We start from the raw sequence: 11,426 nt of genomic DNA on the forward strand, positions 1-11,426 counted from the left end.
GGAGCAAGAGCCGGCCCCGCAGCCGGAGCCGCAGTCCGGACCGCAGCCGGGCCAAGAGCCGGGGGCGGAGCAAGAGCCGGCCCCGCAGCCAGAGCCGCAGTCCAGATCGGTGCCGGGCCAAGAGCCGGGGGCGAAGCAAGAGTCGGCCCCGCAACAGGTCTTCATCCAGGTCCAGATCGAGGTCCAGGTCCACAGGGCGGAGCAGAGGACGCAGCTACAGCAAAGCAGCGAGCCGCGGTCTCAGCAAGAGCCGGCACAGGAGTCGCAGTCGCAGCATGAGCAGCAGCTCGAGCTCGAGCAGTGGAGACGATGGCAGCGAGAAATCCAGAAAAGGGTTCAAAGAGCTGGAGACGGCTCGCCGCAGGAAGGAGCTGGAGGAGATGCTGAGTCTGCCAACCAAATCCATCCTGAAGAAACGCATCGACTCGGAGGACTCGCCTTCGCTCAGGGTAGGACGCCGACAACCGGCCGACAGAAGGCTGCTGCTTTCTTCAACAAAAATAAATACAAATACAAATACAAATACCTTTATTCAACAATATAAAATGTTCTTCAATATGTTCAGTAATTTAACAGAAACATTCAGTCATCAGAACTGTAATCTTTTATATACCGGAAAGAAACTGCTTTCGTATCAGACGACAGATACGCTGATACCAATATATCTGTGATCAATATCACAGGCAGATATATCGGTCAGGCTCTGATTTCAGTTACTAATTCTGATATTCATTGATTCCTGAAAAGAAACAAAACAACCAATTATTGTTGGTATTGCTGAGTCAGTTATTTATCAGATTAATAAGTTAATCAATAAATGTACGGTTTAGTTTATGAGTTCTCGTTTTGTCCAGAAATCAAACGTATTCAGTTCAGAACGACAGAAATCATCTGAACTCGCACTGTGATTGTAGTAAAAGTTAATTGTTTGTATATTCATCTGCATGTAAACTGATCAATAATCAGCTCATTGATCGGCTGATGATATGGACGTATTGTGTATCCCTCGTTTAAAATAAAGCCAGTTAAAGCAGGAGCGTCGGTAGGATCTGTGCTACAGAGGCGTCACTCTGTCTGTTTCTCTGTGTTTCAGAGCTCAGACTCTCCCAGAGGTCTGGAAGCCTCCAACATCTGTCGGGTAGCTGACCAGCTGCTGCTGGCTGTTAAAGGCATGGAGCCCCACAGGGTCGCCTCCATGCTGGCAGAGCTGCGCTCCGATCCACGCATGGCTCAACGCGCCGGTCTGGACGCCGAGATCAAAGAGATCCTCAACCTGCTGGGGGCTCAGGCGGCGGGGGTCGAGGCTCAGGAGAAGGCCGCGGACGACATCGACGACGAGGAGAAGTTCCTGTACGGAGACTCGGAGGAGCCTAAACCTCCGCCGGCGTCCGAGCCGGTCCGACACCACGGGCTGGATCTGTACGGAGACGTGACGGAGGAGGCGCTGTACGGAGACTACCCCCCGCAGAAACCCGTCACCACTCAGATGTACGGCCTTCCACCGGAGGCCTCTTCTCACCTTCAGGTCCCTCCCACCATCGGGGAGGTGGACGTGAGGTACGCAAGCCGGCCCGCCATCAGCCCCGACCGGAACATCACAGTCCAGGTGTCGAACCCTGCCTACCCACCGGGGATGGAGCCACTGGAGGAGAGCGAGCGGCAGGCGCTTGAGGAGTACGAGAAGATCCAGGACCTGCTGAAGACCATCGGCCTGGACTTGGGTGTGGCCGACATCAGCAAGATGGCCGCCAGGACCAAAGAGAGGCTCCACGGGAACAAGCCTCCCCCGAAGACGCCCACACGCCGCAGACGTTACTCCTCCGGCAGTTCGGACGGCAGCCGTCGCAGCCAGGGCCGCAGGAGGCGGAGCCACAGCAGCAGCTCCAGCAGCAGCAGCAGTGGGAGTCGCAGCCGTGGGCGGGGGGGCAGCTGCAGCAGCGACGACAGCCACAGGAAGAGCTCGGCTGCGCCCACAACTCACAGAGACGTGAAAGAGCCGAAGGTCGAGCGGAGCGACGCAGCACCCACGCCGCCCCCGCAAAAGCTTCCCGACCCCAAAACTCTCCCCCCTCCTCACCCTGGGGCACCCATACCCAACTACCCCCCCCCACAGGTCCACGGAATGATGCCCCCTAACTTTCCCCCGCCGCACTACGGCCAGTACGGGAACTATCTTCCCTACATGCACCAGCAGTGGCCGCCCATGTACCCGCCCCCCAACATGACACTGCCCCCCCAGACCCACCCCGACGAGTTCCCCCCCACTCTGCCCTATAAACAGGCCTTGAACAGAGTGGCCACTGAGCCGGGGGCCAAAGGTCAGTGTGATCAGAGATTATTAAGGAATATTCCAGCTCTTATAAGCTTCTGTTAAATAATGAGCAGCACATGTGAGAAGAACTCTTCTAGTTATGACTCTGAGTTTTCTAAAGATGGCCATCTGATACGATTCTTCTGATTATACGATGTTTGTTTGGATGCAGTTGGGTCAGTAAATATCCGTCCTGCTACTTGTTGTGTCCTCAGCTTTGGTGAAGAGTTGTGTTCAGGACGCTGAGAAGGGAAAAGTCAGCAGCCACGACAGGAGAGTGTCTGAGGAGCAGAACAACGAGAGCCAGAAACAAAAGGTCTGACCTTCATTTGTCACCTTTGGTCAGGAATTCAACAGCGATTCACACCGATAACGACTGCAGGTAGAACAGGTGCCCTCAGGTGAGCTGAACCTGACTGTCTGCTTGTTCTGCTGAGTTCAGGTTCTGGAGGAGAGAGAGAAGCTGAAGCAGGAGAGAGAGACCAGGATGAAGAAAAAAGAATATCTAATGAAGGAGCTGGAGAGACTCAGGAAGCAACAAGGTGAGTTCACACAGAGACGCCACGTTGCTCGAGCCTCGTTCGCACTAGATCACAAGATTTTTCACAAGGAGTAAGTTACTTATATATGAATCAAATTGACAGTACAGATCTTTAACCTGTGTCTACAGCACTGACCTATGCCCTGTATCTACAGCTCTGCCCTGTATCTACAGCACTGGCCACCGCCCTGTATCTGCAGCACTGCCCTATGCCCTGTTAAATATCTGCTCACACACATGATGCAGTGAATTAATTATTTTCAGGCGAGCTCCTGAGGAAGAAGCGGCGGGAGAAGGGGGGCCACAAAGACCCTCTGCTGCAGGAGATCAGCCACTTGCAGGAGGAGGTCATGACTCAGATCTCCAACCTGCGCAAAGAGCACGAGGCTGCCGAGAAGAAACGCAGTGAGATCGACAAGGTGGCGCTCATCCTTGGTCTGAGCCCTTCCGACCGGCCCCGCGGGACCAGTAGGCCGGCCGAGGTCCAGGAGGCCGAACCGCCGCTGCCAGAGAAGAAACGGGAGGCAGAGAGAAGTCCTGAGCGACGGCAGGCAGCCAGCAACTCCATGATAAAGGTACAAACACCTGCAGAGGAGGTAAAACTGGAAGTATTACTGAAAGATCATAGCTAGGGCTCAGGACTTTTATTGATCTAAAAACTGAAGTTCTCAGTAACATGTACGTGGAATACTGTAAACATAACTCACTTCATATTTCTCTCGGATATAATTTCTGATGAAAACAGAAGATTAAATGTATCTTGTAATTTTACTTGTTAGTTTATGTTTTTTGCCGCCTTGTCGGCTCAGGATAATTACCTGTATTGTAATGTGTCAACTGGTAAATTCACAAGAATGTACTGTAATGTTTCCACTAATGCATTCCTTTCACATTAAAAGCCTCACTGAAAGGCTGTTAATGTGAAACATCTGTGCAGGAAGTGACCCGGCCTCTATTTGAGACCTTTCTGTGGCTCATTCTCTGCATCAGACTTTCAATGTTTTTATTTTTTTCTACTGAAAGTTTGGATTTGAATCACAACTCGAGCCGATATCGGCCTGTTGCAGACGTATTGTTGTTATTCACAACATCTGTTATTCAGTATTTAATGCAGAAAACTGTTTGTGTTAACATTTTATATTGGTGTCAGTGCACAGTTTGTCCATCAGAGGGTGCTATGGTTTACAATACTGTGGCAGCAGCACAGAGAGAACAGAGAGAAGAAGCAGCTCTCAGCAATGAAACTAAAGTTGGTTGATATATTTATATTGAATTATTGGAGATGTTAAAGAAAATTTAAGTTAAATATTCTTTAATAAAGTTATTTGTTTAAGGAAGCAGCTTTCTGAGGACCTTTTGCAGAATCATATCGGTCCACAATCCACATAGAAAAGCTCTATTTTCATTCAAACATTCATTATATCAGCCGCCACATCGGTAATCGGTGAATAGAGAGTGTAAAGTCGGTATCGGTCGGGCTCCACCAACCACCTGACCTCTGTGCAACAAGAGCTTTTACCTGCAGATTAGTTAACATAAATGAGTGTTCAGCTCAGAGAGGAATCAGATGTCTTAAATCTAATAAATGTGAGCTTGAACTGAGATAGTTGTGTAATTAGAAGTTGAAGCTTGTCTCTTTTTACATTCCAGCTTCAGTAATAATGACAGAAAGTTTACTGGGAACTTTGTAAAGTTGTAAACTTTTAAATCTGAACGGTATCATCTGCGCTTTGTTAAAAGACACAAAACATACGTTTGTCTCTTCTGCGACTGATGGAACTTAAACTTTAAAGCGAGTTAGAAGTTACCGTTGGTGTAAAAGCGACTTTGGGATTCTCGTAAAATACTTGTTGATTAACGTCTCGGAGGCTGGAATTCAACGAAGGTAAGAAACTTTTCAATCTTCAGATTTTGTGGAGCTGAGTTTTAAAGATGAGACTGGAATGTTTTTGTCTGAGTGAATCCTTTACACTGCCGTCCGCCATGTTGACTCTCATCCATCTTTGTTTCTTAGCAGACCTCAGTGGTGCCGCCGTCCTTGAGAGCGTCCCAGGACGATCCGCCCGTCAGCGCCCCGGCTCCGCCTCCGACCCCGCCTACAGACCCGTTTGAATACTATGATGCAGGAAACCACTGGTGCAAAACCTGTAACGTCACCTCTGGTTCCATGTTTGATTTTTTCACACACCTGCACAGCAAATCACATCGAAAGGTTTGTGACAGCTTTTGTCTTTTATTTTGAAAATATAGTGTGTTTTTGCTTTGGAGGGAGGTTTGATATTCACACCTGTACAGTCCTTATGTGTTTGTTCCTTTAGATTGAATTCTTTGTTTTTTTCCCACAGACTCTGGACCCGTATGACCGGCCCTGGGCTTCCACTCCCACCAAAACCCCCAAGAACACGCCGTTAGAAGAGAAGCTGACAAAACCCGCCAAAGGTACTCGTACTGCACATTCATCATTTCTCTTAAAAGTCGTTAAGGCTGCTTTTTTCCTAATGACCCCGGTGTCCGAGTCCCTGAATGTTGTTAGCCGTCTTCTGCTTCCAGGTGGAGCTCAGTGTGGATCTCTGCTGCAGTTTCTGTCTCTTAATGAAAACAGTGCTAACGAAGTGACAAAGACTCATCGAAGCACAGAGGAGACTCCTGTCCACACCTCTGATGTCAATTCATTCCTTTGTCATATTTCATCCTCAAACAAAGGCGGCTGTAAATGTAACCTGCTGCAGTAACCTTTGGAAAAGTGCTTCAACTTCCCATCACAGCTGTGTTAGTCTGTCCTAATTGTACTCCGTTTCCTGTAGTCACCCTGATATCACTGAGCAGTTAGCACTCTTCCCCTAGTCACTGCTCTGAAATAAGACCACTGATCTATACACCATCTACTTGTTCAATCTTTTATTATGAAATGTTCCCTCTTCTGGCCTGACAGGTTCTGGAAATGGACATGTCCATCAGGTAAACATGATTGACAGTTGATTTTATCTCCAGCTGTGGGTTTAAAATGTGCTGCGTGTGTTTTTGCTGCAGGTTCAGAGTTCTTGCTGCCTGTCAGAGGATTCTTCTGCTTGCTGTGTAAAGAGTTTTATGGAGATGCCATCTGTGCAGAAGAGCACGTCACCACACACACTCACAATGAGAAATACAAGGTATTTAACTGTGGGAGTGGAGAATCACCACATACGCACAAACAGAGATAGTGGAGAAGCTGCCAGACAACCTTTTATTGTAAAACAGGGAAACTGTGGCCAATAAAGTCCTCTTGTAGCTTTACAGGCCTTTTCCTCTACAGGAACTTATTGAAATGTTATTGATCATTTATCCGTTGGCTTAAAGAAACAGTGGACACAGATTTCATGGAGAGACAATGTTATTTGGTAGAAAGTGGACAATTAAAGGTCTGTGGATTACGCTGCTTGCATGTCATGAATGGATGGTAGAGATGGGAAATATTGTACTATATCCATTAACTCTGATTCTTTGGTTTTCTGGCACTCATAAGAAAAAAGATCACTTTATTGTTACAAATATGGTGGAGGAACAAAAGGACAAACTGGGATGCTTTTAAGGCTTACTTTAGTGAATGATAATGTCATTCTTAGCCGAGCACAAAACTAAAAAATCTTTACAAGAGTTGTAAGGTACATTGTCCAAACTTAAACAAGATTACAAAGAGGGTCAGTCATTTATTTAATAGCACATAAGGGGCCAGACTAAGAACAATTCATGGACCCTGTGTGAATTGGCCAGGCCCCCCTCATGAAGCCAGACCTGGGAGGGAAACTTGTGGGCGAGCGCCTGTTGGCCGGTTCTTGACCCATGGAGCTAGAACCACAAAAGAACCACATGAAGCCGCTGCCTTCTGGGTCCACATCCTGCATAGACAGGGATCGGGGTTGGGAAAAAGCAGGGAGAAATTTCTTCTGATCCACGTTCTGATGCAACCGATTGTTGCCAATTCAAATATGACAGAATCGTTACCATGTAAGAATTAGATCAGATAGAGAAAGAAATTCTGAATTCCCACATGACATGAAAGCAGCATTATCCAACGTAGATTGGATTGATTTTCATTGAAATCATTCCAGTACCTGGCAGGTTCTGGTTGAAATTAGGAGTATTAAGTGCATGTGAATGTTCCAGTTGGATCCGATGAGGTTCATACCACATACAGGACATGTTTTAGTTACTCTATCACATTTGATGTTCTGGTTACAAGATTGGAAGTGTTTGTATGTTAGGCAGAAGTTCTTGATGTATTTCACTCATCTTGTCTTTCTGTTTCTATGCTTCCTTTACCAGAAACAAATGTACGAGAATCCCTTGTATGAACAGAGGAGGAACCTGGACCGACAGGCAGGACTGGCCTCAGAGACAAGTGGAAAGAAACGGAAACATGAGGACGACGAGAAAGGAAACAAAGACAAGGAGGAAAAGTCCAAACCCAAAAAGGAGAAAAGGGACAAGGAGAAAAAGAAGGAAGAGGATGACACTGTTCAAAAGGAGGAGAAATCTAAAGTTAAAAAGGAGGAGGAGAAGCTGAAGCTAAGCAAAAAAGAGGAGGATTTTAAAGATGCCAAAAGCCTGGAAGAAGAGCGGCCTTCCTATAGCAAGAAAGATGAGGATGAAAAGTCTAAATACACCAAGAAGGATGATAAATACCGGGTCAGCAGAGAGGAAGAGGAGAGGGGTAAATACAGCCGAAGAGACGAGGATGACAAATACAAATATAGTAGAGAAGAAGAATATCGGTACCGCTATCGCAGAGATGAAGACGACAAATATGGTGATCGTCCCAAATATGGGCTGAGAGAAGACGAGGACAAGTATAAATATGGTAAATATTCAGATTTCAGGCCCAAATATGACCGAGAGAGAGAAGAAGGGAAACCTAATGCTGAGAAGGAAGCTTTTAAAAAGCTTGAGCCGGGAAAACCAGCAGGAAAACCAGCCGGGAAACCAGAAGTCAACAAGCCAGAACCTCCGCCAAAGCCCTACGACCCGCCCAAAATCTTCTCTGGACCCAGTCCAGCCATGAGGGCAAAGCTCCGCAAGCAAAGCCTTGAAGCCGGCAAACCAGCACCGGTGACCCCGACCCCTTCATTCGGAAAGTTCATGTGGAAAAAGAGGGAGAACATTCTGGCAAAGGAGGCAGAGAAAGTGGCCGCCGAGTTCATCAAGGAAGACGAAGCGGCTGCGAAACAGAATCCAGTCTTGGTGGAGGACTGTTTTGCAAGATCCATGGCTGTTGCTAAGGAGATCGCCCAGAAGCTGGGGGACCAGCCAAGCCAGGTTCCTCCCTGGGTATCCAACAGCGCCAACCGGGGAAGGATCCGACCCAACCTCCCTGCACCCGCTGCAGTCCTGAGGAAAACAGCCATGATGGGTAAACCTGCACCTCTGAACACCTTCCTCTCTATCAGACCCCAAAACACTAGTTTACAAGGGTATCCAAAAGATGAACCACCAGTTGGTAGACCTGGGCCATTCGAAGTTATGACTGCACCGGGGGTTGCTAGACAAGAGCCATTTGAGGTTAATTCTGCGCCACCAGTTTCTAAACCAGCAGTGTTTGAGGTTAATTCTGCGCCACCAGTTTCTAAACCAGCAGTGTTTGAGGGAAAGCCTGCGCCACCAGTTTCTAAACCAGTATCGTTTGAGGTTAATTCTGTGCCACCAGTTTCTAAACCAGCATCGTTTGAGGTTAATTCTGCACCACCAGTTTCTAAAGCTGCGCCATTTGAGGTAAAACCTGAAACTACCCCTGCTCCATCTGTGGTTAAACCTGCACAACCAACAATGATAAAGATAGTATCTGATGTCGCAGCTCCCGGCGTCCCAGAAAGTGAGCAAACTCGTACTGTATTTGTCAAGCCGCCTCCTTTCATGACTAAGAGCAACGGAGCTCAGAAGTCTGAGAAACTGAAGAGTAACCTGGCTGCAGCCAAAGCCCAGGACTTATTTGACATCTTCTACAGCAGCGCTGGCCAATCAGGCTCCTCCTCCATCATCAAACCAGCAACAGACACTGGAAGTGACAGGAGTAGCACCAATAAAAGTCAACTTCCTACCCCCCAAGCACAAAAACAGCAACCTCAGCCTCTTACCCAGTCCCAACCTCCAACTGTGGTCTGTTTGTCTCCCCAAACAGACTCAAACAGTTCCCCAAGTCCCCAAAACCAGCCAGAATCAGACATTCAGATTGCATCCGTTTGGTCTTTGCAGTCTACCCCAAATCCAACACCTGAGGTGGCTCCATCCAAAACTGCACAAACATCACAACCAAAACCAAATCCACCAGTCCAGTCTGAGGCTCAGAGTCTACCCCAAAACCAATCCTCAGCTCCTAAATCTGAGTCCCAACTCACCCCACCAACTGAGCCTGCTGAGCCGCAACCAAAACCTCAAACTCTGTCCCAGCCCAAACTGACTCCTCAAATCCAAACAGAGCCACAATCTCAATCCCAACCAGACCAGGACACCCAGCCCCCATCCCATCCAGGGACCCATCCTGATGCAGCTCTAGAACCTGAACCCAAACCAAGCCCCAAAGCTAGAGGCAAGGCAGCAAAGAGAGCCCCCTCTGCCCCCCGCCCTGTCCGACAAACTAGATATCAGACCCGGCGGCAGCAGCAGACCCAGTCCGAGCCAGAGCCTGAGCCGGCTTCAGAAGATTCTGACTCTGCAGCTTCAGACCTAAAAGGGCTGGACACATCAGATCCCGGCTCTGGGTTGCATCCGGAGGAGGGGGCACCCAGCGAGGGGGACCCTCAGATGATGGAGAACCTGGGCCTCCCCTCCGACATGACCTCTCTGGACTTTGACTACAATTTTAACTTTGAGTAGTTGTTGACCGGACTGTGTGACGAGAATCTGGGCAGGGGGTTCTTTAAAACCTCTCATACGTCCAGTTTGATCAGAAGATCGTCAGTCACAGTCTTTGATCAATAAATTACTGGACTTGAAGGCAGCTGTAAGTGGCGAGAAAGACACTCGCGCTGATGGACTTAAGACTGACCTTCATCTGTTTAAAGGACCAGTTTAACGTGAAACCATCTTGTTCTCCTTCTCCAGAGTCTGATGTTTCAGATATGGGCTTCATTCCTGTGTATCCAGTGCAGAGTTACTGTTACTGATCACAAAAATCCTCTAAAAACCAACAATGACTTTGAGTATTTAGTAAAAGGGTTATACCTTTGTGTCATAGTCCTCCATTGTTAACCAGATGCTACTTGTCAGTAGGATACATTCAGTGTTTGAGTCTGCACATGGGATCTGATGTTAAACAGCCACATCTTTTTCTAGTCTTTGGACGACAACGGGGCTCTGTGGTGCAGAGTTATAAGCTACTTCATGTGTGGCCATAAGATCTGGGTCTGGTTTTCATGGTTTAGGAGAGGCCCCTTAGTTCAGTGGCTCCCAATCTGGGGTCCCACAAGGGGTTACAAGTTTATTTTAAGAGGTTGTAATGGTGTGTTCCCACCAAACGCAACGCAAATTGTCGCCTTGTGTTACTCGCGGGATCGTTTGTATTTACACACACGAGTAAATATTCTCCCTTTAATTCGTCTTACTGCGGCCAGCAGACAGGTTGGGAAGAGAGAGTGAAGATAAATGTAATCCCCACAGTTTGAGTCATAAACAGTGTAAACAGATCAGATCAGGATCTGGTGGGACTCTGGCTGTTTATGGGCTCTCTCCTGCAGAGCTCCCCGTGCTCCAGCAGCTGTCTGTGGGCAGCAGCAGCTCCGTCTCTAAGTTAATATTCTTCACTTGAATGGGGCAAATGTTGCGTGTGCTCCCCATTCGTGTCTGTGCATTGACTCTGTTTTTGTAATCTACTCTATTAATTTGATTTGCGTTTGGTGGGAACACACCATAAAGCAATTAACAAAACTTTATTTTCTTATTTCAGACGATCCTCTAATGAATAACTGGATAATATTTCCTCTTCTTGCCTCTAAAATGAGTAAAATAATCAGCGTCTGCTAGCAGCCCACTGACATACAGAATCACTGCCTCATTTTAAGGAGGTAAAAAAAGGTTGAAAATCTTCTGCTGTCCACATACTTTTGGTCACGTAGCGTATCTCAGACTCTACAGACAATACTTGTTAGCGGGATGAATCCATCGTTGTGATATCCACCTTCTCATTGGACTGTGTGGAAGACGGCAGTAGAGAGTTCCTAAAATGTCAAACTGTTCCTTTAAAGACGTTCTTCTTTTCTACTGGAGTTCAGACTCACAGGTCAGTCAGTGTTTCCTCTCTGATGGATGACGAGGTGTTTTTCACTCTACAGCTGGTGAAATCAAAGCGGCAGCACGCACCAAAATCAGCTCTGTTTCGTTTGAAAGCTGCAGTTCACTCGTTCACTGAAGGTCCAGGAGCTGATTGTGTGAAAGAGCGTCAGGTTTTTGTCCTGCATTGTGTTTGAAACACTGATCCGTGGTCAGTGTCACTGTGTGTCAATAGAAACAAACTGTCTTGTAAAGTGAGTCTTAATAAAGGTTAGTGAGGAAACAAACAGCTCCTGTGTGCTGTGATACTTCCACACAGAAGTCACTGCAGGGTTA

General features: G+C 47.5%; 1 protein-coding gene across 1 annotated transcript; it reads left to right on the forward strand.

Annotated features, from left to right (window-relative positions):
* Positions 1 to 2: 2 nt before the first annotated feature.
* Positions 3 to 11,399, forward strand: znf318 (zinc finger protein 318; the record flags this gene model as incomplete). Its single annotated transcript, XM_035663742.1, has 9 exons — positions 3 to 449; positions 1,094 to 2,318; positions 2,527 to 2,627; positions 2,754 to 2,853; positions 3,117 to 3,427; positions 4,867 to 5,064; positions 5,198 to 5,291; positions 5,883 to 6,001; positions 7,155 to 11,399. Coding segments are annotated over 9 exons (5,139 nt in total), but the record flags the coding sequence as incomplete, so codon positions are not given.
* Positions 11,400 to 11,426: the final 27 nt, after the last annotated feature.

This window comes from Morone saxatilis, unplaced genomic scaffold, assembly GCF_004916995.1.
Source record: "Morone saxatilis isolate NCDOM2014 unplaced genomic scaffold, NCSU_SB_2.0 Contig19, whole genome shotgun sequence".
NCBI classification, from domain to species: domain Eukaryota; kingdom Metazoa; phylum Chordata; class Actinopteri; family Moronidae; genus Morone; species Morone saxatilis.